The 27,397-nt window shown below is 56.8% G+C and overlaps 3 protein-coding genes across 5 annotated transcripts in view; 1 reads left to right on the top strand and 2 right to left on the bottom strand.

The window, feature by feature from the left end:
- SYN1 (synapsin I) overlaps nucleotides 1-16,600 on the top strand; it is a 47,509-nt gene extending 30,909 nt beyond the window's left edge. The window contains exons 6-13 of one of the 2 annotated variants that reach the window (XM_044389385.3): nucleotides 10,794-10,856; nucleotides 11,608-11,750; nucleotides 11,851-11,925; nucleotides 12,025-12,127; nucleotides 13,119-13,265; nucleotides 13,609-13,696; nucleotides 13,793-14,378; nucleotides 15,464-16,600. In XM_044389385.3, coding sequence (XP_044245320.1) covers nucleotides 10,794-10,856; nucleotides 11,608-11,750; nucleotides 11,851-11,925; nucleotides 12,025-12,127; nucleotides 13,119-13,265; nucleotides 13,609-13,696; nucleotides 13,793-14,378; nucleotides 15,464-15,563 — 1,305 coding nt within the window. In that variant the 3' untranslated portion in view covers nucleotides 15,564-16,600. Of the gene's footprint in view, nucleotides 1-10,793; nucleotides 10,857-11,607; nucleotides 11,751-11,850; nucleotides 11,926-12,024; nucleotides 12,128-13,118; nucleotides 13,266-13,608; nucleotides 13,697-13,792; nucleotides 14,379-15,427 lie in introns of both variants that reach the window. The other variant, XM_026513466.4, reaches the window with a different exon arrangement.
- On the bottom strand, nucleotides 2,967-9,965 carry TIMP1 (TIMP metallopeptidase inhibitor 1). The gene is made up of 7 exons (XM_026513517.4): nucleotides 9,886-9,965; nucleotides 6,500-9,322; nucleotides 5,576-5,704; nucleotides 4,771-4,850; nucleotides 4,480-4,606; nucleotides 4,096-4,220; nucleotides 2,967-3,243 (listed from the first exon to the last, which is right to left on the bottom strand). Exons 2-7 carry the CDS (start codon nucleotides 6,747-6,749, stop codon nucleotides 3,073-3,075), a joined length of 882 nt encoding a protein of 293 aa, XP_026369302.3. The 5' UTR covers nucleotides 6,750-9,322; nucleotides 9,886-9,965; the 3' UTR covers nucleotides 2,967-3,072.
- ARAF (A-Raf proto-oncogene, serine/threonine kinase) lies at nucleotides 16,530-27,050 on the bottom strand. 2 transcript variants are annotated; one of them, XM_026513489.4, is made up of 16 exons: nucleotides 26,952-27,050; nucleotides 25,499-25,653; nucleotides 25,225-25,328; nucleotides 24,353-24,455; nucleotides 24,105-24,259; nucleotides 23,899-23,997; nucleotides 22,100-22,241; nucleotides 21,970-21,997; nucleotides 21,735-21,880; nucleotides 21,439-21,641; nucleotides 19,539-19,715; nucleotides 19,390-19,436; nucleotides 18,810-18,928; nucleotides 18,442-18,573; nucleotides 17,344-17,478; nucleotides 16,530-17,107 (listed from the first exon to the last, which is right to left on the bottom strand). In XM_026513489.4, exons 2-16 carry the CDS (start codon nucleotides 25,592-25,594, stop codon nucleotides 16,973-16,975), a joined length of 1,821 nt encoding a protein of 606 aa, XP_026369274.1. In that variant the 5' UTR covers nucleotides 25,595-25,653; nucleotides 26,952-27,050; the 3' UTR covers nucleotides 16,530-16,972. The 2 variants fall into 2 exon arrangements, with proteins under 2 accessions (XP_026369274.1, XP_044245321.1); XM_044389386.3 differs by having other exon boundaries at nucleotides 25,499-25,693; nucleotides 26,952-27,026.
- Nucleotides 27,051-27,397: the final 347 nt, after the last annotated feature.

Here is a 27,397-nt window from a genome sequence, read left to right as displayed (position 1 = left end):
ATAAATAATCACTACTGATAAGAATCATCACTACTCATGTTATATGTTAAATTATATCTATCATACTGCTACTACTAATAATAACTAGTACTTGTAAGTGCTATGTTCCGTGCACTGTTCCAGGCATTATACGTGGACGACCTCATTTATTGCTCATGTTGTCCCTGCTAGGTAGGCATTCTTTTTATCCCTATTTTACAGATGTGGAAACTGAGGCACAAAGAGGTAATGTGATCTCCCCAAGGACACAGAGCTAGTACATGGAAGGGGCAGGACTTGAACACAAATGACCTGGCTCCAACATTCATGTTCTTTTTTTTTTTTTAAGATTTTATTTATTTATTTGAGAGAGAGCAAGAGAGCACACAAGCAGGGGGAGGGGCAGGGGGAGAGGGAGAAGCAGGCTCCCCGCTGAGCAAGGAGCCCAATGCGGGACTCTATCCCAGGGCCCTGGGATCATGACCTGAGCCGAAGGCAGACGCTTGACCAGCTGAGCCACCCAGGCGTCCCTGTGTTCTTAACCGCACATGTCACCTGTCTAGAAATTAAGTCACTGTGAGTAATATTACCCGTGAAGTTATTATTTATGAGAGTTTTGTGTTTTGACATGAAAAAATACAAGGGACAAACACACCCCATTAATCATCCTCCAACCCTAGCACGGACCTCAGAAGGATTCTGGGTCGGGACTGCGAGGCCCATTTTTCAGGGAGAAGTATGGAGGCTCAGGTGAGGGAAAGGCCGGTCCCCAGGCCACCCATTGAGCTGGACCGCCCCCTCCTTGCTGTACACCTCACAGGGCTGTCACCCCCCCACACGTGCTTCCTCTCATCCATCCGTCTCTCCCAAGCAGAGATTCACATGGAATGCTGCGGGGGGGCGGGGGGGTTGGTAACTCACTTTAGTCACTCGAGTAGATTTTCTAGAAGAGCTATGGGGGGAATGTAGTGACCCCAGGACTACAGAAATCTGGCCAGGGGTTCCTGCGGGGGTCTGTATGCTGTTCTGGCTTCAGCAGGGCCTGGTGGTCAGCCCTGTCCTTGAAGCACTGACGTCTCGAACCAGGGCACCACCTGCTGGTGGGCAGGTCGGCAGGAGAACGGCTTCCACGCTGGGCTCCGTCCCTTTCCACTGCCTCACTCTGCTTCACCTTCCTCCCAGGGATCAAAGTAGCTGACGGCTCAGGGAATGGGCCCTGGGGTCCGGGAACAGCAGCGTAAGAATGCAGGGAGCTGCTACTAGGATTTGGTGAGCTGAGCCAATAGCAACAAGGCCACCAGGGCCCTTACGGTCATACCCACCAGCGAAGGCTGCCATTTGCCCCTTTTAGTGGACCGGGTTTAGATCCTGCCAGGGCACAGCCAAGGTGCAGATGCTGACACAGAAATTGTCGCTGCCGTGGGCGTCCCCTGCACAGGCAGAGAGAGGGGCCCTGAGTGCTCAAAATCTACCCATCCAGATTTAGGACCTAGCTTGGGCCCTGGGGGCATCTCCCAGGAGTGCGAGAGGACAGGGCCCCAGAGGATGGGGGGGGCAGGTCGTTGACCTGGAATTCCCTGCCAGAGACCTGGCTTCTTGTGAGGAGTGGTGGGTAGTCTGATGGGAGGGAATTGGGGGTTCTTTCCTTCACCGAAGAAGATGCGTTGGAGGCTTTTTGCAAGCAGGTTCAGGTCAACGGGACGCTCGAGTGTTCTGTCGAATGTGTGCACCAGTCTGAGTCCCAGGGGCTCACTTGTCAGGATCTTTGGGGTACAGGGGACAGAAGGCAGGAACTGGGAAGGGCCCAGCTGGGGAACAAGAAGGCCTGAGGAAGGGAGTGTTTGGAGGCTCTGTCACGCAGGTTTTATGGGGCAAGATGAACCAGAAAGGTGAGGCTTGGGTCTAGAGGCCCCAGTTTGGGCAAGGGAGCCGCAGTATAGGAGGTATGTGGCCCGTGTAAGCTGACGTACCTGGTTGGCCCTGACTTTGAACGCTATCTGTATTTCACTGCCCTACTGCCTTCAGTGTTAGTCGAAGGAGTGAGGGGAGGGGTGCCTGGGTGGCTCAGTCCTTAAGCGTCTGCCTTCAGCTCAGATCATGATCCCCGGGTTCTGGGATCGAGCCCCGCATCGGGTCCCTGCTCAGAGGGGAGTCTGCTTCTCGCTCTCCCTCTGCCTGCTGCTCCCTGCTCTTGCTCTCTCTCTCAAATAAGTAAATCTTAAAAAAAAAAAAGGGAGGGGAGGAGAGGCAGGGGAAGGGGGAGAAGGGCAGAGCTTGGGGATTTCCAGATCACACCTTCTCCTCATCCCTCCAAAACAGCCACTTCCAAGGAATCTCCAGCAGGCCATGGGTGGGGAGCCAGGGCTACCCCTTGTTCCAGAGTCTCTGGCTGGGTTATGTGGTGGGAGGGGAGAGGAAGGGGGGCGCTCTGAGCCCCCTGGAGCTTTTCTCTTTCACTCAAGTCAGACTCACAGTACAAAACCTACAGGTGGGGACGGTAACACCCGCAGGTGTGGATGGAGTAGGGCAGCCTCCCGGATGACAGCAGGACAGTGCCCAGGGGAAGAGAGCTGTTTGCCAATCAGATAAGACATCTGTCCGCGAGCTTGTCAGCTGGAGGGATTTGTGAATAGAGGCATTTGCCAGTGAGGTAGTGATTTGTCAGTAGTGGGATAATTTTCTAGAGAGCACTGCACAAATAAGAATCATAAATTAGTCTGGTAAAATGTTCTAAAGTATCGAGCAGAGAGATTAGCCCATACGTTGTGGTGGATTAATGCAGGTCAAATGGCCCTCACCCATGCAGCTGACCACCAACGCTAATGCCAGTGTAGAGAGTGATTACCAATACCTGAAATTTTAGGTGAAAATCAAAAAGCCAACATTTTGCATCCATCCCCCCTCCCCCTCGGCCTCGTTCCCCGGGTGTTCCCACCAGGCCATCAACGACATGGGTTTGCTCCCAGACATGACACAGGGACACCGCCTGCTGGATGGTAGTTCTTTATTTCATGGTCTTGTGGGATAAAGAAAGACAGGAGCGGGACATGGGGTGAACACTGTGCAGGCTTCGGCTTCCGCTGGGGGTGGCATTTAGGCCAGCCGGGGCCGCAGGGACTGCCAGGTGCACAGCCCAGGCTCTCTTGGCAGGCAGGCAAGATGGCGGCTCTGGAAACCCTTGTCCGAGCCTGTGAGGAACTGGTCCGTCCACAAGCAATGAGTGTCACTCTGCAGTTTGCAGGGGATGGATGAGCAGGCAAACACCTAGGGGAGGGGAGGGAGGCACAACTCTGAGGGCCTCTCCCCCTGCCCCTACCTCCCCCACACAGCAGAACCTTCCACCTCCTCAGTTTTCGACATGGAACTGCTAGGGAGACCTGGGGTTGCCCCACCTGGGGAGAGGCTCAAGAACAGCCCCTCCCTTGGAGGAACAGTCACTGGGCTTGGCAAGGTGACGGTAATCCAGTGAACTGCCATCAGTTTCCTGGAATGCTGGTTGGGGAACAGTCATGGAGGGGGGGGCGCAGGCAGGCTTCCAGGGAACCTATCCCATAGGATAGGGAACAGCTGGCTAGGGGGGGACTTAGGCATAGGCAAGAGCCGTGGGGCTCAGACACAGCCACTGGGACCAGAGGACATTCAGGGCCATCAGGAGACAGCCTTGAAATAGTCACAGGGGCAAAGCACCACACCCTTGTGTGTGAGGCAGGCAGAGCAAGAATCGGATGTGCTGGGGAAGAGTCAGTGGGTTGGGGGATCCGCACTTTGAGTTCTTGGAGAACATTCTAGGGAACCAAGAAACAATCCCTGGGGAGGGGGGGGTCAGGAATAGCCAGAGGAGCTAGAAAATTGTCACAGGGGGATTTAGAAGGGGAAAGAAGCAGCCCGAAAAGTCCAGGGGACGAGGAATCCCTGGGAATCAGAGCAAAGAACAACCAGAATGTCCAGGGAACAGTGTCAGCTTTGGGGGAACAGCAAGAGAGATCAGGGACAGCACTAGGGTTGGGGGAGCAGCCACAAGGACAAGGAATGGCCAGAGGGAGCAAGAAACAAGCCACGGTTTGGGGAAGAGCCCGAGGAGCGCTGTCGGGCGGCGGGCAGGGCCCAGGCACTCACTGTGCACTCCTCACAGCCAGCAGCATAGGTCTTGGTGAAGCCCCGGCGCTGAGCGCTACTCAGGCTGTTCCAGGGAGCCACGAAACTGCAGGTGTTGATCTGCAGGTGTCCGTTCCTCAAGTTTCCTGGGGAGGGGCGGGGGGGGGGCAGGCAAAAGACAGCAGCTGATTGGCTGGGCCGGGGTGGGGGGGCAGGGCGGCGCCTGATTGGCCTCCCGGGCGCACAGACCCCCGCTGGGCAAAGCCCCGGCTTTTCTGGTAGGCTGAAATCGGGGCGGTCCCCATTTCTACTGGGACCAGCCCCTCGGAGCCTCGCCCCCTCCCGGCGCCCGGCAGCGTCGGAGGGACGGGCTGGTGTGGCACGGGGCGAGGGGCGGGGCCTCACCGGCGATGAGAAACTCCTCGCTGCGGTTCTGGGACCTGTGGAAGTATCCGCAGACGCTCTCCAGGGCGGGGGTGTCGACGAACCGGATGTCAGAGGCATTCCCCAAGGCGTTGAACCCTTTGAACATCTGTCGGATGAGGGCAAGAGTCTCTTTTACTGACACTGTCCTCCCACTCCACGCTCTTCCCTGAAGTCCTCGCTAGCATCCTGACGTCACGGCTAACTTCCTCGGCTTTGACTTTGACGGAAGGGAGAGGTTAGGAAGTGCTGCGGAAAGGGCAGGAGGGATACCTTGGTCATCTTGATCTCGTAACGCCGGTTTAAATCGGTCTGGTTGACTTCTGCGGTCCCCACGAACTTGGCCCTGATGACTGCGGGGTGGGGGGGAGAGAAGACGAGTCAAATGGACTGCATGAGCCAATAAAATAAAATAAGCACATACTTCAATAGGGGCCGCCGGAAGGCCAGATGGCACGCTAAGCGACGTACACACTGGCTAATTGATTAATCTGTATATTGAGTGACTACTCTTTGCCAGGAGCTGCTTTAAGCCTTTCTCATATATTCCTCGTGTGTTCATTCGCTCAACAAATATTTCGGAGCCCCACCGTGTGCCAGGCACTGTTCTGGGTGTTAGGAACACAACAGTGAACAAAACACAGAAGCCCCCCTCCCTTGTGGAGCTCCCATTCTAACCAGGAGGAGACTCAACACAATAAGTATAAATAAGTATATGGAATGTTACAAGATATTCAGTGTGATGAGCAATTTTAGAGACGCGGATCAGGAGTACTCGGGGGTAGGGGTTGAAGTTTCGAACGGGCTGGTCCAGGAAGGCCATCCTGACATTCGAGGCCGCCCCCCATGTGGATACCTTCGGGGAAGGGTGTACCAGGCCGAGGAAGCCGCCAGTACAAAGGCCCTGCGGTGGGACTGGGCCTGGAGTAATCAAGGAAGCCCGAGGATGCCGGTGTGGCTGCAGCAGTCAGTGCAGGGCTGAGTGGGATCGTTCTAGAGGCGGACACCGTTGCGAACCCCGCGGGACTGAGGGGAAAGCAGAGCGCAGAGTGTGCAGGGCAGAGTGGGGTGCACTCACCAATCTGGGAGTTGCAGAAGGCCGTCTGCGGGTGGGGCGGGGCACAGGTACACGCCCTGCTGGAGGCCGTCAGCCACAGCAACAACAGGGTGCAGGAGGCCAGGGGCGCAAAGGGGGCCATGGTGGGTTCTGCGGGGCGGGGAGGAGGGGTCAGTGGTCCTCTGCGGACGTGGGCAGCCCCCCCACACACACAGCCAGCTTGGAAGGGGATTAAGCCCCTGCACTCTGGGCTTGAGGGATTGGGGGGGTGTGGAGACTTTAAGCGGGCGGTGGGGATTTGGGAGCCCAGAGGAGCTGAGAGGGCTGGGGGTTGGGAAAGTCTAGGAGTTGTGGAGCCTGAGCAATTTTAGGGACCGGGTGAGTCGGGGGCCACGAGATGGTGGTGTTTGAAGAATAAGGGGGCAGAGGGGTTGCAGGATTTAGGGACATTGGAAAGTTGGAAGGTCGAGAAGCTGGGGGTGAGGAATTTGGGGTTTGGGGAGGTGGAGGAATTTGGGGTTTCGGGGTTGTGCATATTGAGATGGGGAGTGAATTGGAGGAATTGGGAGGAGGTTGGGGGTTCAGGAAGTTTGGGGACTTAAGGGGGCGGGGTGCCTGAGGGATTTGGGAGCAGAGAAAGTTGTGGAGTTGGGGATTTAGGAGTCTGGAGGGTTGGGGGGAGCAGAATTTAAGGGAGTTGGCGGCCTGGAAGGCAGCTGTGCTATTAGGCGCTCACAAGTTCGGAGGATTCGGGGATAGAGGTCGGGGTTCCAAACAGTTTGGAGTGCGGGTATCGGGGAAGCCGTTCCAGCACCCTCCCGCCCTCCTCCCCTTGACCAGCCCGGGATCCTGGAACCCGCCGGGCCGGCTGAGCAGCCAGAAGTCTGGCAGGAAAGCTCCGGCCTGGCTCCAGGCCCTGCGGGGCGGCCCGGGGCCCCAGCCTACCTCCGGCGTATCTCTCGGGGCGCTGGGTCTGCGGCGATGGCGGCAGGGCCCGAGCAGCGGGGGATAAATGTCCACGCGAGGGGCGGGGGTGGCAGCGGTGCGGAAACCGCAGGCCTCCAGGCTTCCTGGATGCATTACTCATCCGCCCACCCTCGGTGGAGGCCAAGGGGCGGGCCGAGGGCTGCCGAAAAGGAGATGCACCCTCCTCCTCCCCCTCCCTCTGGGCCTCGCCCTGGCCACCCACCCCCATCTCCACATCAGTCACCAGTCCTTCCAGGCAGCCTCTGTGGAGGGCTTAGAGGCAGGACTACCCCCCCACCCAGGGCCATTCCCTGAAGTCTCCAAACTCTCTCCAAGGTCTATCCAATCACCCGCACCCCCTCCCCCCAGTTCCCCGTGGCTGAAGCCCGAATGAGTTCGTCCCTTTAATAAACATTGTTTGTGCACCTACTGTGTGCCAAGCACACACAGAATTCCCTCTCCTGGGAGATCTGACAGTCCCGGGAAGGGGGAGCGAGGCAGAGAGGACACAAATTGAGTAGAAGCAGTGAAGAGAGATAAGGCAGGTGAGTGGAGGAGGAGTACAAGGTGGGACAACTGAGGCACGGAGGGGTTAAGCGACTTAGCCAAGATCACCGTTAGTAAGTGGCAGAATTGGGATTTGAACTCAGGTGGCCTGGAGCCAGAGCCTGGATCTTAACCCCTCTCAAAAAACACAGGCAGGGACGCCTGGCTGGTTCAGTCCGCGGAGCTGTGACTCTTGACCTCGGGGTGGTGAGTTCCAGCCCCACGTTGGGTGTAGAGATTACTTAAAATAAAATCTTTAAGAAAAAAAACCACACAGGCAAATGGTCAGCATTTATATAGAACCAGCTGTGTACCAGGCACTCGGCATATTTTTTCTCACTTAAAGCTCACAGCACACCTCTGAGAAGGGTACCAGTATTATTCCCATTTTACAGACGAAGAAATAGGAGCATAGAGGGATTGAAGAACTTTCCCAGGATTGCAGGGCACAGCTGGGAGTTGAACCCAGGCTAACTGGTGCCAGCATCTTACCCTCAGGTGTGGCACAGCCCTGGCAAGTGGGGAATGTGCCAGTGAATTAGTGAGCCTTGGGGTGGGGGGGAGTTCACTGGTAGGGAAAGAGGGCAGTGAGTCAGTAGAAAACAGATCCCCTCCCATCCTGCCCTGCCCCTTCCCCACCAACCCTCCCACACCTCTGGAGGGGAGGGAGTGGGGGGGAGCTGGTGAGGCAATCCCTGCCCACCAGCTTCCAGATGCTGCCTGAATCTTCCTTGGGGTCCTGGGAAAGGGCTCTAAGGGCTCATTAACATCCTTTGTTACTCAGGGAAGGCAGACCAATAATAACAGTGATGGGAGCGACGCTAGCAGCCACTTACTGGGCACTTACTGCACGCCGTGCCCTATATTCTTTATGTAGATTCTCCCATTCGGTCTTCTTGACCACCCCCCCCCCAAGCTTGCTGAACTCAGGGAGGTTGGCTCGCCCACCACCAGCAGCAGCAGCTCTTATGGGTGTCAAACCCTGTTCTCCAATCTTTCTGAGTGCCTTAATCTCTCAGCCAATCCCAAGTGCCTCCTTGGTAATGACTGTCGCCTGCGCCCGCGCTGATAACGGCACCGCACGTTTTGAGGTTGGAGGCTTCCTGTGTGCCCGATACTGCGCGAAGCTCTTTCCCTGAAATAACTCATCTGTTCCTCCCCACTGCCGGGTCGTGAGAGACTTGCGTATCTCCTCATGCAGATGAGGAAAGTGCGACACACCAAGGGGTCAAGAGCCACCAACCCAGGAATGAGAATGAAGAAATGACCCTGATGGGGGGAAGGGAAGTAAACCAGGAATTTGGGGAAGCCGGTTGTGAAAGTGGGGAGGGAGAGTGAATGAGGCAGGGGCTGAGTAAGTCGGCGCTTGGCCGAGGGAGCCTAGCAAGGAAGGGAAAGCCCCCCTCGGACCCTGCTTCCCAGGCCAGCTCTGACTCCCCAGCTTGAGTCAGCACCGGGCTGGGCTGACTGTCCACACGTGAGGGGTTCTGTGCAGCTGGCTTTTGGTGCAGGTTTCGCAACTGGTGGGGTGTTGAGGAGGGGTATCCAGATGTGTGACCACCTGGGGACCTGGATGGGCGGTGGCGGGGTGCTGTGGGGGACCGTGGGGGCCGGCTGGGTGTGCAGAGCAGAGGCCCGACCGTCTCCATAGCATGCCAAGTGCTTGTGCCTCGTGGTGCCCTTTGTACAGATCAGGAAACTGAGGCCCAGAGGTTAAGCGACCTGCCTGGGGTTCCACGTGGCCTGAGGAAGAGGAGAGGCCCAGGGTCAAACCTAGGGCTCTCCAGGGGATCCTAGAGTGCACAGCTCCCCGCCTGCACACATGTGCGGGTGCAGTCGCACACATACACACGGGCTGTGTTCAGACTCAGGTCCCGCAGAAACGAGGAGTGTTTATGAAAAGAGGGGCCTAGAAACCTCGGGGGGCGGGGGGCAGTGCGCGTGCACGAGTGAGCAGCTCTCCTGAGTCTCTGACTCGGAGAATCGTGTGTGTGTGCGCGCGCGCGCGCGCGCGTATGTGTGTGTGTGCGCGCGCGCGTGCCTTTAGGTGGTGTGTGCCCCTCTGCGTGGTGCACGTGTGTACCTGGGGCTTGGGTGTCGCCCTGTGTGTTCCGTGCCGCTCCTGGGAGTTGCATGTCAGTCTCTGCAAAGCGGGCCGAGGTTGCGCGTATAACTGTGGACGTGCTGTTCACCTCTGAGCTGCGTGCGCGCCCAGCCTTGCGTCAAGCGCCGCCTCTGCATTGTCGCCCTGGAATGCTAAGCAGAGGATCCCCGTAACCCCTGTCCCGACACCGTGCCTTTCAGGGCCCCGTCATGACGCCAGTCATTTGGGAAATGAGGAAGGTGGGGGTGCGGGGAGAGAGGGTGAGGCCTGAAGGTCAAACGGTCACCCTGAGCCTGCGGGCTTCCTGTGCCTGTCGGGAACTGGGAACCGCCGCCGCCCCAGCAGCCCCTCCGGGAATGCCATCTGTGCCCCGCGGGGCCGCCGGCTGCGCGGAGGGGGCGGCGCGTGCTGGGGCTGGGGGCGCCCGGCCCCCTCCCCCACCCAGGGTCGCGCGGCCCTCGCTGTAGCCCCACACCCGAATGTGTATGTGTGTGTGTGTGTGTGTGTGTGTGTGTGTGTGCGCGCGCGCGCACGCACACACACCCAGGAGTGCTGTCTTCGACTTAGGCAGGTTGTGGGCGTCTCTGGCTGTGTGTGTGCCTCTCCGTTTGTATAGATGGCAAGGCATGTTGTGTATGCGTGTGTCCCTAGATGTACTTTTTTTGTGCGTGGTGTGAGTCGTGGTGGTTATATGAACACCTAGAAGCGTGGGTACCTCTGCATGTGGCGTGGGTCCTGGTCGTTGTGCGGATGCCTCGGAGTGTTGCATGTGCGTCCTTGTTGAGCATGTGCCCAGTTCTGTCGCGCACGCCTGCCGAGAGTCGTGTGTGCCTCTGTGTTCTGTGGCCGTGCCTCTGAGGGGTGTCTCTGCACTGCATGGGTAATCCTCCATGCTGTGCGTCCCTCTGCCGTGTGGGTTTGGGCGAGAGGAAAGGGGCTGTGTGTGTGTGTGTGTGTGTGTGTGTGTACACTGCTGGGCAATGAGGCTGGCCACGAGCCCCGGCCCCTGCCCCACACCACGAGCACCTGGCTGGCTGAACGACTGTGTGGATCTCTGCAGCCGGAGAGCAGGGTGTGCTCTGAGCCTTGCTGGTTGTGGGTCTTTCCATCTTGTGGGTCTCGACATGCATGGGAATCTCTGGGTTTGCTTGTGTAGGGCTGAGTTCTGAGGGTTTGTGTGCAGGTCTGTAGGTTGTGTCTGTGTATGAATGAGGCTCACATACGAGGCCTGGCTGAGGGGTCCGGTTACTATGTGCTCACCACCACACCCCCATGCACACACAGGCACACACTCACTTCTCTATCATCCATTCACTGTCTAAACAAACTTTCCCTTTTCCGGAAAAGTCCCCCACCCCTATCCCATGCCTCTGCCCGGGAAAGCAGAGGCGGATGTCTGGCACTTGGAGGCAGTGGAGGGGGGGGACAGGCAGGCAGGGCTCTGAGTTCGATTCTGGGCTCAGAGACGCTGTGTGACCCCCGGCTGCTGTCTGTCTCTGACTCGCCTCTTCTGGGAAATGGCTCCTGATGTGGCTCCCACTGGATGGGCTTCTCTCAGCACCATCCCCACCCCTGGCGATCGGCCCTCCCGCCCTGACCGTGCTCTGCCTTTCCCCCCACCAGCTCAGCAGCACTACGTACCCTGTGGTGGTGAAGATGGGGCATGCGCACTCCGGGATGGGCAAGGTGAGTCCCCAGATGAGATGTGTGTGTGTGTGTGTGTGTGTGTAAATGGTGCACGCTCCTGGCAGCGTGCGTACGTGTACATTGCGTCTCCAACACACACCTGTCATTCTGTATGATTGTGTGTCCTGGGGCATCTTTATCGGCGTGTACTGTTCCCCTCACATTCTTAGATTCTGTTAGCCCAATTTTCTGCCAGACATTCAACCAGTTTTGTGTGTCCTGTTATTTTGTTCGTGTATCCGGCATGGTGTCTGTGTATATGCATGGCTCTGTGTTGACCACACACGATGTGATCTTTGATGTTCAAGGCTCTTGAAGTCCTGTATGCTCTCCAGCCCCCCGAAGCTGGCTGTGTGTATGTAGGAAGCCAACTTGGAATGTGTACGTTTGTGTCTGTGCTTCTGTATGCTTTCCTATGGTGTGTACCACCGACTTCGGGTCTGTGTGCTCACATGCAGACTGTGTGTACACACCATTTTCCACAGCTTTACGGAGATACAGTTCACCTCCCATACCACTTACCCACTTGAAGTGGACAGTTCAGTCGTTTGTGTTCCAACTTGCACCCCATGTGTCTGCTGTGTCCATGTGAAGACCAGGAGACCAGACTCCTGCATGCTTGAGTGCCACAGAATTGTGACGTCCTCAGCTCCCCTGGGTCATCGGTGTGGACGCCCCCACCCCAACGCCCCCTCGCCCGCCCGCTGCTGCCCTGTCCTCAGCCGCCCCGATTCCCGTCCCACCCCCACAGGTCAAGGTGGACAACCAGCACGACTTCCAGGACATCGCGAGTGTCGTGGCCCTGACCAAGACGTATGCCACCGCCGAGCCCTTCATCGATGCCAAATATGATGTGCGCGTCCAGAAGATTGGGCAGAACTACAAAGCCTACATGTGAGAGCAGAGAGAACAGGGCTGGGGTCGGGGTCCCCTGCCCCGTGCAGCCCAGGCTCCCCTGAGCCTCGGTCCTCTCTGCTCTTCCCCCTCCCCGCAGGAGGACGTCCGTGTCAGGAAACTGGAAGACCAACACCGGCTCGGCGATGCTCGAGCAGATTGCCATGTCTGACAGGTGGGGGTGGCCCGGGCTCGGCCGGAGGGGAGGTCGGGTGGCAGCGTGGCGCGCCCCAAGCTGGGCGCTGACCAGCTGCCTTGCCCCCTGTGTCGGCAGGTACAAGCTGTGGGTGGATACCTGCTCGGAGATTTTTGGGGGACTGGACATCTGCGCGGTGGAAGCGCTGCATGGCAAGGACGGAAGGGATCACATCATTGAGGTGGGAGCACCCAGGAAGCGGAGGGTATGGAGGGAGGGGCAGGTGCACGGCAGCGACGTGCCGGGAACTGCGCCGCTCTCCACGGCGCAGAAGGCGGCTACTAAAGGGCTCTGTGCGCTGTAAAGTACCTTTAAAGCAGGAAGTGCTGGGTGAATGGCAACGTGCTTTATACAACTTTTTTTTTCTACAAAAAGGAGCTCTGTAAACCGGGAGGTCCCTGTTATCGAAGCAAAGCACTTTCAACATTCCAAAGTTCTTTGTAGACAGCGGTGCCCCCGGGAAACAGTAAAGCCATTTATAAACTCTAAAGTGCCTTGAAAATTCGGAGTACTTGGTAACCCATAGCGCTTTATACGTGATAAGGCATTTTGTAAACAGTGGTGCCCTAACAAAGCACTTTCCAAACTCTCAACACACCATATATCCCCATGTCCCTTGAAAAAGGACAGCTTTGTGAACTGTCAAGTACTGCATAAGCCACAACTTCTTCGTGAACTACAGGGCACCTATTTTAGCAAAGTATAGAGCAGGGACTGGTAAATGTTTCTGTCGAGGGCCAGACAGCGTACGTTTTAGGCAAGAGCAGCCAAAGACATGATGTTTAAAGAAAAAAAAAAGCATGGCTGTGTTCGCCTAAAACCGTATGGACATAACAATTGAAACTTTATCTATTTTCACTTGAGCTCTTTTGGTTTTTTCCCACCAATTAAAAAAATGTAAAACCCATCCCTTAGCTCAGGGGCCATCCCGCATGCGGCCCAGCAGCCCTGATCCGAGCAACTCTGCTCTAAGCTGGGGACCCCCTCCTGAGTGGTAAGGTACCTTGTGAAGGACAAGCCTTCCTCACACTGCAGAACTGCTGCTTCTCCAGCTGAGCCTCCGTTTCCTTGGCAGCAGCCATGCCCTTCCCCAACTGAAGGCACTTGGTCACGGTCACCCTCCCGGGCACCTCTCCAGCCTCTCGCCTCACTGGACCCCTTTGCCTCCCCAGGTGGTGGGCTCCTCCATGCCGCTCATCGGGGACCACCAGGATGAAGACAAGCAGCTCATCGTGGAGCTTGTGGTCAACAAGATGGCCCAGGCCCTGCCCCGGCAGCGGCAGCGGGACGCCTCCCCCGGCCGGGGCTCCCACAGCCAGGTCAGCCCCCCCACCACCCCCTCCCCGTGCAGAGAGAGGCCCCAGGCGGCCCGAGGAAGCTAGCGGGGGGCCAGGCCCCGGGCGCTGCCCTGCCGCACGTGCGGCAGCGATTAGCAGTGGTTGTAAAACTTGATCAAAGGGCCGCTCTCCTGATTTCTCAGAGTGCCTCCCGCCACCCCTGGGAACTAGTCCCCCCTGCCCCACACCCAGCCTGACAGCCCCTCCGCGCAGCCACAGAGGCGGCAACACCCAGCACAGGGCAGCCCGGGTCATTTTGATTGGCCGAGGCTCAGGCGGGCCGGTGACTATTTTTAACCTCTCCTGCTCCACTCCTCTGCCGCAGACTCCGTCCCCAGGGGCCCTGCCCTTGGGCCGCCAGACCTCCCAGCAGCCCTCGGGGCCTCCGGCTCAGCAACGACCCCCACCACAGGGTAAGTGGGGGGGACCAGCTTCCTGGGCCCCTACTGGACTGGCAACCCCACCCCCACCCCCCGACCTCTCACGTGTGTGCTTTTTCTGTCCCTCAGGTGGCCCTCCACAGCCGGTCCCAGGCCCCCAACGCCAGGGACCCCCGTTGCAGCAGCGCCCGCCCCCGCAGGGCCAACAGCACCTTTCGGGCCTTGGACCCCCAGCTGGCAGTCCCCTGCCCCAGCGCCTACCAAGTCCCACATCGGCGCCCCAGCAGCCTGTGTCCCAGGCCCCACCGCTGACCCAGGGTCAAGGCCGCCAATCCCGGCCGGTGGCAGGAGGACCTGGGGCACCTCCAGCAGCCCGCCCACCCGCCTCCCCATCTCCCCAGCGCCAGGCGGGCCCCCCACAGGCTACCCGTCAGACATCCGTCTCGGGTCAGGCTCCGCCAAAGGCCTCGGGGGCCCCACCGAGCGGTCAGCAGCGCCAGGGCCCACCCCAGAAACCCCCGGGCCCTGCCGGCCCCACACGCCAGGCCAGCCAGGCGGGTCCCATGCCCCGCACTGGGCCACCCACCACGCAGCAGCCGCGGCCCAGTGGTCCGGGCCCTGCTGGACGACCCACCAAGCCACAGCTGGCCCAGAAACCCAGCCAGGACGTGCCACCACCCGCCACTGCCGGGGGACCCCCGCACCCCCAGCTCAAGTAAGAGGACCCCACGGCAGCCCTCGCCTTGCTGCTCACAAAACAGGCTCCTGCACCAGGAGAGTGGCCCCAGCTCCCAGGCTTCTCGGACCCAGGCCCCCTACGGGAGTCCCAAGAGCTCCATCTCCAGCCTGGGCAGAACCCTCCTCCGAGCTATTCCACCCCTCCACACCACCCCCCCACCCCCAGCCGACTGCCCCCATTCACAGAGGCTCCTGCCCTCCATCCCACAGACTCATGCCAGAATCCCAGAGAAACCCCTTTTTAGTTCCGAGTCCTCCAAACAGGCCCCTGGGAAAGCCCCCTCCCCAGCCCCTCCTGGCCCAACCCAGGCGCCTTGCTGACCCTCCCTGAGTACCGCCCTGCCCAGCACATCTTCCTCCCCGCCCGTCTGGAGCCTTCCCAGCAAAACGCACCCTTCTCTTGCCCGAACGGACTCCTCCCAGCTGAACCCCCAAACTCTTCCCGGCCCAATTCACAGTCCTCCTGTCACTTCACACTCTTCCCAGCTGCCCTCACGCTTTCCCTACAGCCTAGGCTCCTTTCTGGGCCACCTCAGTCTCCCCCCAATTCATCACACCATCCTCTCGACTTCTACTGGTCCACTCCAGACCTCCCCCCCACATCCAACTGCTCCCCCTTAGACTTACCCCCCACCCTCTGCCAGCCTGCTCTGGGTGCCAGCCCCACCGTGGTCCCTCCGAGACTCCTCACCCAGACTGGAAAACTCCCCGCCCATCTTCACCTGCACCTCCCACTCCTCCCAGTCTGGCCTAGAATGTGCAGAGGACGTTCAGCCCGGGACTCTGCCCCCTAAGCCCAGGCTTCACCTTGGACCCAGTCGTCCCAGCCTGGCCCAGGGCTTCCCCACTCCACCCGAGAATCCATCAGGGTCCCGGCCTGTGATGGTGGGTGGGAGGGTCACAGGCACAGCCCCAGGACTAGAGGGGCAGGGCTGGGCCGGGCCTGGGGTAACATTATGTTTCTCTCCCCTTCCTCCCTTCCTCCACCCCCCCTTCCTCCCATGCCTCCACCTTGTCTCTCTCTAGCAAATCCCAGTCTCTGACCAATGCCTTCAACCTTCCAGAGCCAGCCCCGCCCAGGCCCAGCCTTAGCCAGGACGAGGTGAAAGCTGAGACCATCCGCAGCCTGAGGAAGTCTTTCGCCAGCCTCTTCTCCGACTGACACCCCACCCTGAGAACCCTTAATTCCTCCTGGGCAACCCCTCTCTGGGCCCTGAATCCATTTCTCACTTTTGGAGTCTCCAAATCCCTTGAGAAGCCCTCTCCTGGTCCACCGAGCTCCCTCTTCTCACGCGGCTGAATGCCCAAGTCCCTGGGGAAACCTCACTCCTGGTCCTAAATCCAATTCTCACTTTTGGAATTCCCAAGTCCTTTTAAAAGCCCACTCCTGGACACCTCAAGACTTACTTTTCAGTTTTAGAACCTCCGAATTCCTGAAGACCTCTACTCCTGGCCCCCCAGAGTGCACTTTCCTTCCCAGAAGCTCCCAAACACCAGGCAACCCGTTCTGGCCCTACCACCGAGTCCCCTCCTGGAGCCCTGAAATTCTTGGAAAACCGTACACCTGATACCAGATCTCTCAAGGACACCTTGAGACGTCTCTCAAGGACGCATCAGAATTTCCGAAATCCTTAAGATACCCCTGCCTTGGAGCCCCTTTCCACAGACCTCCAATCTCTGGAGATCACCTCCTCAGATGCCACTATCCAGCCCAAGAATATCTCCAAACCGCCCCCAACCGCATTCAACACACTGGGAGGTCCTCCCACTGCTAGGACCCTTCTGTTCCCCAGGGACCCATACTCCCACTTTCCTGCCTCTGACAGCTATCTTTAAATATGCAAACTCCACCCATCCTCCCAGAATCCTTTGCACATGGAGTGCCAGCGGTCCTCCACTTTCCCACCTTTGCCGTGATGTCTGTGTCTGTGACTGACGTGGCCTCCTCTCGTGCCGTGCTTGGCATATGTGGTCTTCGTTCATCGTGCCGCCTGTGGTGATGCGTGCAGTGGCGCTGTTTGTGTGGTCCGCACTTCCCCCCAACCACTCCTTGCCTGGACTCACCCCCACCCTTCAGCGGCTCTGAACCCCATGAGAAGAGTCGGGAAGCAAAATAAACAAGCAAAGGCCCAGCAGAATTCTGTGCTTCTTGGTGAAGAGGGGAGTCCTTGAATGGTGGGGAAAACACAGAGGGGACCCCCCCAAATCCACAGGGGGTGCTGGGGACCCCAAAATCCAGTGGAAGGCACATCAGGCACAAATTCCAGAGAGGTTCTGAATGGAATCCCTGCCACAAATCCCAGCCATTGGAGATGGAGGAGCTCCCAAATTTAGAAGTATCCCCAAAGCCAAGAGGAAACCAAATTATGGAGGAAGCAGGGGTCTCGGTCTCTGGGGGTCCCCCAATTCCAGAGGCACTGGAAAAGCACATGGGGACCCCCTCATCTCCCAGGATGGGGATGGGGGTCCTGAGGCAGTTATCAGGGCAGAAACAGAACATTGATTGGTTGGTGGGCAGGGCTCCTTGGCATGGCAGGCTGACGCTGGTTCCCTGGTGGCGGGGGGCAGGGCCTAAGGCACAAGGCGGGCTGCGCTGAGTAGGCAGGCAGGCAACTCATCAGCCTGGGTGCGGTGCAAGGAGGGTTCGGAGGCACTCCGCTCAATCTTGGGGAGTGACCGCTGCAGCAGCTCAATCGTGGCCAGGATCTGGGGGCAGGGGCAGGTTGGGGGGGGTGTCCAGCGCCACATGGGCACCCCAACACCCACAAACCCCAGCCTATGGGGGAAGAGCGCACGAGCACGCGCGCACGCACAAACACACACACACCGTCACACAGTACACTTCTGAGCCTTGACTCGCACAATTCCCACGGACATCCCGGAGTCTTCCTCCTCCTCAGACTCACCCTTCCCAGCATGTCCAGCCCCCCTACCCGGCCCACCTGGGGGAATAGGGGACGTTCCTCCCGCTGGAACTTGAGGCAGTCAGACAGCAGGCGCCGCATGGCCTTAGGGCAGTTGCTGGAGATTTTGCTGAGGTCCGGGGACAGATAGCCACGGCCCACCATAAAGATAATCTGCAGGGACAGGAATGGGGTGTTCTGGGGGCCTGGGCTCGGAGGCTGAGGGAATTCTGGGTCTCAAGGGGCTTTACAGGCTCATTTTTGGGGATACTAGGGTCCTCTGGGTATTGGGGTCTGGAGGGCCGCGGGGATCTTGTGGACCCAAGGACACTGGGTCTCTGAGGACAGGGACTGGGTCTCTGAGGACAGGGATCCTCTGCAGAACAGAGGGACTGAAGCTTGGGAGAAGTCCAGAATTACAGGTACCCCCTGGTATTCACAGGGGGCTTACAAGCCTGGAAAGTACTAAGTCAGAGGAAACATGAAGTTCTGGGTCTGGAAGGAGCTAAAGGAGTCTAAACCTCAGGGGCTTGTATTTCTCTAGGGCTCTGGCGCCTAGAGAACTATGGGTCCACATGGCCTGTAAGACTGTGAGTGCTCAGACCCTAGAGGATCCCAGGTTTCTGAGGGCCTGGAAGACTCCATGCCTTAAACCTGGAGAACTAGGAGAGCCTGGGGCCCAGAGTATCATGGGTTCCAGGGCCCCCAAAGCCTGCCAGATACCCAAGGCCTGAATGACTGTGGGTATCTGTGAGTATTCCAGAAGCACAGATGGCTTCTGTCGCTAGGACAAATGGGATTCTGGGCTTTGGGACTTGGGGGATTTTGAGTACCCAGGCCAGAGGACGGTAGGTATCCAGAGCTCCAGAGGGCTTCTGGGTGTTTGGGGGCCATGGCGGATTCTGGGTAGAGGGGATTCAGGAGATTCTGGACTTCAAGGACCCAGAGGACTGCAGATGTGCAGAGAAGGAGGGGATTCTAGGTAGGGAAGACCAGAGAATTCTGAGAGTTCTCAGCCCAAAAGAGTTTGGGTTTCTGGGGGAAGTGTGGCATTTCTTTACAAAGGAGGCAATGTGGAGTTTGGAGGCTGAAGGGATTCCTCTGCCTGGGAGATTGTGGGTAAGGTGTGGGGCTCACCTGGTCACGGCTGCCAATGTGGCTGTAAGGCAGCGAGCCGGTCATGAGCTCATAGAGCACAACCCCGTAGGCATAGACATCCGACTGGAAGCTGTAGGGGTTCGGGTCCTGCATACGGATCACCTCAGCCGCCTTCAATAGGGAAGACAAGGCAGGGGGACCATGGAAGTCAGCAGATGGCCGGCCATAGTCCCAGATCCCACTAGCCACACTGGGTACAACTCAGAGCACCCACGTGAGGTAAAACACGAGCCGTCTGACACCCCCATCTGGCCCAAGCATCCCCATCCCCACTCAGCTCCCCATATCGTGCCCCAGCCACCCAGGCCCCTATCTAGATGGCCCCGGTCCAGCCTGGCCCAACTCACCATCCACAGCACGGAGCCTGAGGGCTGCTCCAAGGGCTGGGCCCCACTCCACCGTGTCTTCACCGTGGCCAGGCCAAAGTCACCAATCTTCACTGTGAGCCCCTCATGTAGGAAGATGTCCACCAGGGTCAAGGGCCACTACAGGAGCTCCCAAGAGCCACATCTCCCATCCTGACTGGGCGATTCCCACTGATGCCCCCACACCAATCGTGCCTCTGACCCTCACCAGAAGCCCCCCAGTACCGCATAAACTAGCTACAATCCTGACTTAGGTGGGGAACTCCAACTAATGCCCCCTACGCCTGCCCCCACCCCGGGACTCCTGACCAGGAAGCCCCGAGTGGCACCTGGGCCTGCCACTTCCTCCACAGCTTCCACACCTCAGACCCTGACCAAAGTCCCCAACAATAGCACCCGAACCAGCCACAACCTTGAGTCCTGACCAAGAGACCCTCATTAGAGCCCCTATTAAGTCACGTGACACCTGCCCCTCCCCATACATCTCCAGAAGGCCCCAACAAGAGCCAACCCCGCTAAGCCCCCGCCCCACCCAAGCCCGGAGACGGGGACAGGCAGATACTGTTAGACTTGAGATCTCGGTGGATGATGTTCTTGGCATGGAGGTAGCTGTAGGGGTGGAAGCAGAGGGCAAATCGGCCGGGTGCTACCTCGTCTCCCCACCCCAAGCCTCCCGGCCCCCTCCCTTTGTCCCCAGGCCGGGAGGCTCACTCCATGCCCTGGGCAGTCTGCCGGGCCACGTCGATGAGCTGGACCATGTCGAAGCGTGTGTCAGCCACATGCAGGTGGTGGTAGAGGCTGGAGCCCTCACACCACTGTGTGATGATGGCAAATCCCGGCCGGGTCATGAAGCCCATGAACAGCAGGATGTTGACATGACGCGTCTTCCTGTAGGCAGGGAAGGGGGGTACCAGGGCAGGAAGGAGAAAGAGCAACTGTTATGCATTTTCGGAGCATCAGGAATAGTGCTGTGCACTGCTGCCTTCTGTCGTCATCTCTGTCCTGTCTATCAGGAGCTAAGGGCCAGACCGTGGCCAGACTCGATGCACTCGTGAGATGAGTCTGATGCACTAGGATTCCGTCCCGGGGGCTTATGTCCCCAGCCTCCTCAGCCAAGTCTCCCAACAAAAGCAGGAGGGAGAGCCTACCGCCCCCTACCCCTCTACCGACCAGTGGCTCTCCATCATCAACACCTGCCAACATCTGACCTTGACCATGACCTGGGCCTGTGACCATTTTACAGACAAGAAAGTGGAACGCCAACCTTCATTGATACGGCAGCCTAATATTGATAGACGCCGGTAAAAATACCAGCGACGTGTGATTATATCCTGTTAATCACCATGAGAAGCTCAGAGGTAAAGAGCTTGGAGTTAGGACTCAGATTAGATCCTGCATTCCAAGCCAGGCTTCCCCAGGTACTCACTGTGCAACCTCAGGGACGACACCTAACCTCTCTGTGCCTCATTTTCCTCAACTGCAAAACTGTGATCGTTATATTAGCTACTTTACAGGGATGTTGGCAAGAACAGTTACCAAATAATCTGTAAGGCACTTGGAACAGCACCCACCACAGCTAAGCACCCTGAAAATGTCACTGTCCTTGTTATTGCTACTGGGTACCTAAGTCTACCTCACAGAAACTCCGTCACGGATGAACAGATCCCCCTCTGGTTTAGAAGAAAACCTTTCCTCCTTACAGGAGAGTAACTGCAGGTATAATGGTAACACAAATGCAAACAACATCGAGAATGCTCTGCAATTCTGCTCACGTCAGAGTGGGTAACAGAGGACAGGAGCGCTCTTCACAGTGGTCCGATTATGGTTAAAATATTAATACAATGCAAACTAACAGCGCGCTCAAATAATTTCACAGAGAGGAGCAGAGAATAAAAGTTTTCTTACTGCAGTGTCCATAACGAGGATAAATGTTAAAATAGCACAAGAAATTATGATAACATCAACTCTGTAACATAATTGTGCCCATTTGTCAGAGGGCAAGTCCACATCAGCAACCCCAGGAGTGGTAGTAACTAGAGTGGCAGAAAAGGAACACCAGGGTTTCTCAGTGCAAATTAACTAATATAGTATTAATGATGTATTAAGTAGAGCAACTACAGCCGTTAATTAAACAATGACTCAATTACGTTAAATAGTACTGTTCTTTCAATCATGGCATTACTAGGATTAATAACAGGAATCCAACACATAAGCCTAATACTAACGATGTAATACAAGCAGAGGGGAAGGAGGGAGCGGAGGCTTCCTGGCACTGTGGTTAACAGCACGCTGGCAGTGCGAGGGCACGCAGTAACGTCGATGGCCTACGGCCATACCCACCTCATGCCAGGCAAATGAGAAGACCCACGTTTTGGAGGCGGAGGCGTGAATTAATATCAGTATCAACCCAAACCCAAACAACAGTATCATCAGAGGGCCTCTAAACAGAGCCATTTCCCAGAGGGGAAAGGGACATCCCCGATTGAGAAACAGCTCTCAATGATGCTTGTAACACAGCACAAACACGACTCCTGTGCGGGAAGCACCCCGAGCGCGGCCTTTCCCCGGGGAGGCGCCAAAGCTGCCCCGCCCCCCCCATGTGCAGCCTCACCTGAGCACCTGCATCTCGTTCTTGAAGGCCTGGGCCTGCTCAGCTGTGGGTTGGGCCACCTTGAGCACCTTCACGGCCACATCACCATGCCACCGCCCGCGAAACACGGTGCCAAACGAGCCCGTCCCGATCCTCTTCAGCAGCTGCACCTCGCTGGGCGGCACCTCCCAGTAGTAGCCCGAGTCCCGGTACCCCAGATTCTTCTGTGGGCCACACGGGCGGCATCTCAGGGGCCTGCCCGCTTCCCTCATCACTCGGCCTGCGGCGCCCCCGCCAAAGGCTCCCCCGGAGCTTACCACTTTCTTCTTGTCATCAGCCACGGACTTCCGCTCCCGCTGCTCCGACGGGGACTTGGAATGGGGGGACTTCCTCCCCGAGGACACGCTGGCCGGGCTGGGGCTCCCCCGGGGGGCTCCATCGCCACCACCTCTACTACCAGCAGCTGCAATCATGGAGGGGATGTGAGTGGAGGCAAGGGGGGGTGGCGTGAGGGGGCGCAGGGCCCAGGCATGGGGTGGGGGGTGGACTCACCATCGGTGCTGAAACTCTGGGCAGTGAGCTGGAAGAAGACGGACGGGAGTCAGAGAGGGGACACGGGAGCCAAGAGGAACGGCTCTCCCCTCCGCCTGGCGCCCTCGGGGAATGACCCCCCAACACCAACCTGGATGAGGCTGGAGTCCATGGGGGCTGCGGTGCTGACCATGTGGACGTTGGGAGTGGACGTGGAGCGGATGCGCTGGAGTGGGGCGTTGGCAGGGGCAGGGAAGGGAAAGTGCTCAGGGTCGCGGTGCGGGGTGCAGGAGCTGGCAGGGGAAAGGCTGTGAAATCACTGTCGAACGAAGGAGAGAACAAGCAAAGCCGCCCCCCACCCCGGTAAACGTATGTTTAGCTCAGAGTCACTGTCTGCTGTTATCACTGCTATTCACTTCCTCGGGAACACTTACGGAGCGCCTGCCCTGTGGCGGAGCCCATCCTACAGAGTGGAACTAATACTGTGGGCAAAGCGAAAACAAGTTCCTGCCCTCGTGCGGCTGATGTTCCAGTGAGGAGAGAGTGCCAAAAACCACCAAAGAGCATTTAATATGTCCGTTGGTGACAAGGGCAATAAAGGAGAAAATAAAGCAACACGAGGAGACAGAAAGTGTCACGGGTGACGTCTGGGAAGGCTTCCCTGAGGGGACGTCTGCATAAAGACCTAACGGAGGAGCAGCAAGCCACACAGATAGTGGGGGAAAGAGTTATACATAATATCTTCTAAGTGTGTGTACTACTCAGATATATTGTTACAGAATATACAGCATATTATCTGTATTAAAATGCCAACGTTTCCGAATATGCATATTACACTAACGTTATTAACCAGCTGACCCTTGAACAACGCAGGGATGAGGGGCACCACCGACCCCCTGCCCAGCTGAACGTCCATGTGTACCTTCTGACTCCCCCCAAAACTTAACTACTAAGAGCCTACTGTTGACCAGAAGCGCTATCGATAAACAATTAACACATATTTTGTATGTTCTAGGTTATTATATACTGTATTCTTACAATAAAATAAGCTAGAGAAAAGAAAATGTTTCTAAGACAATCGTTAAGAGAAAATACATTTATGGTACTGCATGTAAAAAATCCACGTGTACGTGGACCCACGCAGTTCAAGCCCATGTTGTTCAAGGGTCAACTGTATATGCTATACATAGATGTCCATGTTAATATATAAAGATATATACTATATATACTTTAATGTCACAAATGTATTTTAAATGTACCTTTCACTATCCTGAAATGCGTATGCAATTAATCCACATATGCCCATAATTAAAAATAACATAACATCCTAACTTTACCATTTTATGTTACATAAAAATGTGTTTTATATTATATAAAAATAGGATAAATAGAACACATGATGTAGTGATAGAATGTACCGTATACATTCTATGACACGTAGACAGATAAAATGCATATTTTATAAACCTATGCTATCTTAGAGCAGTAATATACTTTAATATAGAACTACTACAGTATTATAATACTTAACATAAAGGAGAAATAAAAGGGAATTTATGATGAAACAATACATATTTCAAAATGGAAAGGCTTGAGCATGGTCATACTGCAAGAATTAACGGAACAGTTAGATACTTATATATATGTACTTGTAATTAATAAAGACTTCTTATTCTGTACTAGATCTCATTCTAAGCACTGGATATGCTTTAACACATTTAAATTCTCACCAGAACCCTATGTGGAAAAAGTATCATTATCCCCTCTCTGTAGATGAGAAAACAAAGGCCCAGAAAGATTAGGTGACTTGCCAAGGTCCCACAGCTCCACACCTATAGGTGCTCAATAAGTGTGTGCAAATAAACAAAAGAATCAAGTATGGCTTGTGGTCTACAAAGGCCTCCAGATCTTTTTCTCCCCACAACGGGCCTTCACCTAAGGCATCCCTACCTGGGACCCTGAGGGGTTAGCGGCTCATTCAGGGGGCGGTTCGAGGGAGCCTCGTGCTGTCTGGAGCCTCCGGACAAATCCTGGACACTGTGGTAGAACCTTGAGGGCATTGAGGGGATACAGCAAGGGGACAAGGGTCAGCTATCTATAAGAACCCTGTGGCCTCTGTCGTCCCCACTGCCCCACCCACGCCAGGCCAGGCTCACTGTCGGCAGTTGGTGCTCATGTCAACACAGACTGTGGGGACTTTGGAGGAACAATGCTGGTGGAACTTGTAGCCACAGGTTTGGCAGCGGAAGCCGTGGAACAGAAACTTAAGGCAGAAGTCGCAGAAAGCCAGGCTGAAGAACGTCTTCCGTACCTGCTGCCACAGAGCAGGGAAGGTTGAGGACTGGTCAAGGACCTTCCCTGTCCCATGCCCACAGTCTGCCCCGACTTTCCACCCCACACTCACAAAATTGTGCATGGTCAGTGGGACGTCTTCAAGGACCTCTACAATGAGCTCCTCTCCATCCAGGGGGGCAATGGCTGTGTCCCAGGCGGTGACTGTCTTTCGCCTGTAGGAGGCATGGAAGGGAGTGAGAGGGTGGACAGGGATCATGGGAGGCAGGGAACCCCCAAAAGTCCCTCCACGCCCACCATCCATGGAGCAACATCTGACGTGTTTAATTTTCATCATGGCAACTCTGGGAACTAGTTACTATCCTGGCCCCCAACTTACAGATGAGGGAACTGAGGCTCAGAGGGATAAAGTGACTGGCCCAAGACCACAAAGGACTGAGTGGCTGGCCAGCATGAAGAGTCCATGCTCTTAACCACAAGGCGAGGAGCAAAGGAGACAGTGAATAAACCACGAAATCTCAGAAGCACTCAGCAAGCCCCTGAAAAAGTGGCTGACGCGGCCCTGAGACGACAAATAAAAAACCACGTGTGCGCTGAATAAAACAATTAAGGAAGCCCAGGCCAGAGGAATAAATGGAAGGCCAGCGTGGCCCAGCTTGGCAGACCGAGAATGAGGAAGCGGAGGGTGCAGAGAGCTGGCAAATGGATGAAACCGTGAAAGAACACCACAGATGAACTCCAGCATGAGGTGCGGGAGCAGGGCGAGGACCTGAGGGCCAGGGAGAGACGAGCTGCTGGCCTCAAAGGCCAATGAACGAATAAAGTCATGAAACAAAAGCTGCACGCACTCATGGATTCCCTGAGCTTAAGGGAAGACTAACGGAAACCACACGACAGATGGAAGGAGTCAGATGCCTCTGAGGAGGGGATGGGAGGCTGGGTGCCCAGTGGAGGGAGGCGAAGTGGCGAGGGGGGCACACTTACCCCTTGATGAGCCGGTAGACCACACAGCAATCCTGATTGAGACCCCGTACCTTGAGGGCCTTGTCTAGAGAGTCGTAGACACTCATGCCATCCCGGACAGTCACCTGTGCGTTTGTGTGTGCAGACAGGCGGTCAGTGCCCAACACGGGACCCAGCTGACTTTCCCGGGCCTCTGCAAAAGCCTCCTCCCCCCACCCCCAGTCAGCGTTCTGATCCAAGACTTAGAACTGGGTCCATTCCCACCCCCTGCCAACTTTGCCCCGGTCAGACTCACCACTGTGCGTTGCTTGTTGGGCAGGTATACTTTGACAGTGCCCACTGCCCGGGACGGCTCGGCCCCGTTGGCAGGGGGGCCCCGTGGTGGCTCCATGGAGCCTAGGACTTTGTCAAGATGGGCTGAGGCGGGGCTTAGCAGGTGCCATGGGGCTCCTAGAACACAGGAGGAATTCAGAGGTCCAGTAATGAAAGTCTGGAAGCAAAGTGGCGGGGACAAAAAAAAATTCAATCTCCAGGCTCCACATTACCCACCCACCCCACCCCCATTGCCCAATCTACACACAACAGCCAAGGGATCTTGTAAACACCTCGAACTCATCCAGTCTCTGCTCAGCCTCTCCTTTTGTATGTCTCACTCTTAAGGGTCAAGGTCTAGGATTCGCTGCATGGGGTGGGGGCAGAGGAGGGGGGTAGTAACGACATAAGGAAAGGCAGCACACACTGTCCTGGAGGGCACAGGAGTACCAAGACTCTGTGCTGGGGGGTAACAAGGAAGTCAAGCCACACTGCAATTGGGTGTGTCAGGTACAGAAAGGACCCGAACAGGCTGTCCTGGGTTTTTAATGGAGAAAGGGTGGTTACCAGATACTGTGGTGAGGGAGGAGTCACAGCCGGATGATGGGAAAGAAATGGAAGATCATCAGATACTGCCCTTAGTTGGGGGGAAATGCGAATTGCACCAAACAGTGTTCCTAAGGGCCCTGCAGGAATCCCTAAGCCCTGGGCTGTCACGATGGCAGGCTCTGGAACACTGTGTTAGGTGGCTACCGACAGTCTGATGGGGACTCAGCAGAAACTGTGCTGAAGGGACTGTAATGGGGAGAAGAGTGGATAATGGAGATCACCAGACATTGTCACGGGGGAATGGAGGGTAAGGGTGCATTACCGAACACTGTGCAGGTGAGATAAACAGGTTTCAAGCGGGGGTGGAGGGGTCGAAAATCCCCCCTAACTAACGAAGGGGTCACGGACATATTACTGGTGACAATGGAAGGAGGCTGGGGAGGGATAAAGAGAAGTAACGGGGGAATCCTCAAACATTCTAATGGGTCGCGACTAGCGAACCACAGCTCCACGCACTCCCCGTTGCCGGCAAGGCAGGGTCATCAAGAGACCTCAAGGAGGTTTAGAGGGAGACCGGGCACCACACCACAGCCCAGGCTCCATTCAGCCCGGCCCCGCCTACTGAGGGCCTTCCAGCTCTGCGCAGGCGCACTGCCACACGCGACGGGCGAAACCATCCCCCGCAGCCTTGCACCCCTATTCCTGTCTACCCACCCCACCCCCGCTGTCGACGATGGTCTCGCCCCAGGTCAAACCACTCCTCCGGTTCCGGGCGGGGGGCGCCGGGGCCCACGCGAAGCCATCCTGGGGCTAAGCTTTCGGTCCCGGCTCCCTGCCCGTGCCCGGCGGTCGCTCCAGAAACCTAACCCCGCCGGACCCGCCCTCACCTGTCACGCCGCTACGGCCACCGCCGCCTCCATCTTGGGCCTGTCTTCTTGTTTCCTTGCAGAGTCCGCCTCCACCGCCCCTCGGACGTTCACCATTGGCTCCGCTGGATTCAGCCCTCCATCCTTATTGGGTTAGGGTCACGCCTGTCAAGGCAGGACCGGCGGAATGTGGGTCGTGTTCCGGATTAGGAGGGGCCACCTGAAACGTCAGGGTCGGAGGCGAATTCGCACGTCCTGACTTGCGCAGGCGCAGTCGGATGGAGACTTGCGTGCCGCGGACTTTAACCCCAACCGTACCGTGGGGGAGTAAAGCCCGAATTTTTTTTCAGTCACTTGGGGCTGACTTGAGGGGTTCCTGAATCTGGGCGGGGAATCCTTAAGTGCCCTTTTTTTTGGCCAGGGACCCGAAGCCCTAGGTACCCATTTGGGCTTTTCCTGTGTGTCGG

This window comes from Ursus arctos, chromosome X, assembly GCF_023065955.2.
Source record: "Ursus arctos isolate Adak ecotype North America chromosome X, UrsArc2.0, whole genome shotgun sequence".
In the NCBI taxonomy this organism is placed as follows: Eukaryota; Metazoa; Chordata; class Mammalia; order Carnivora; family Ursidae; genus Ursus; species Ursus arctos.
Note: the sequence above shows the minus strand (reverse complement) of the source record. Positions and strands in the feature narration are given on the sequence as shown.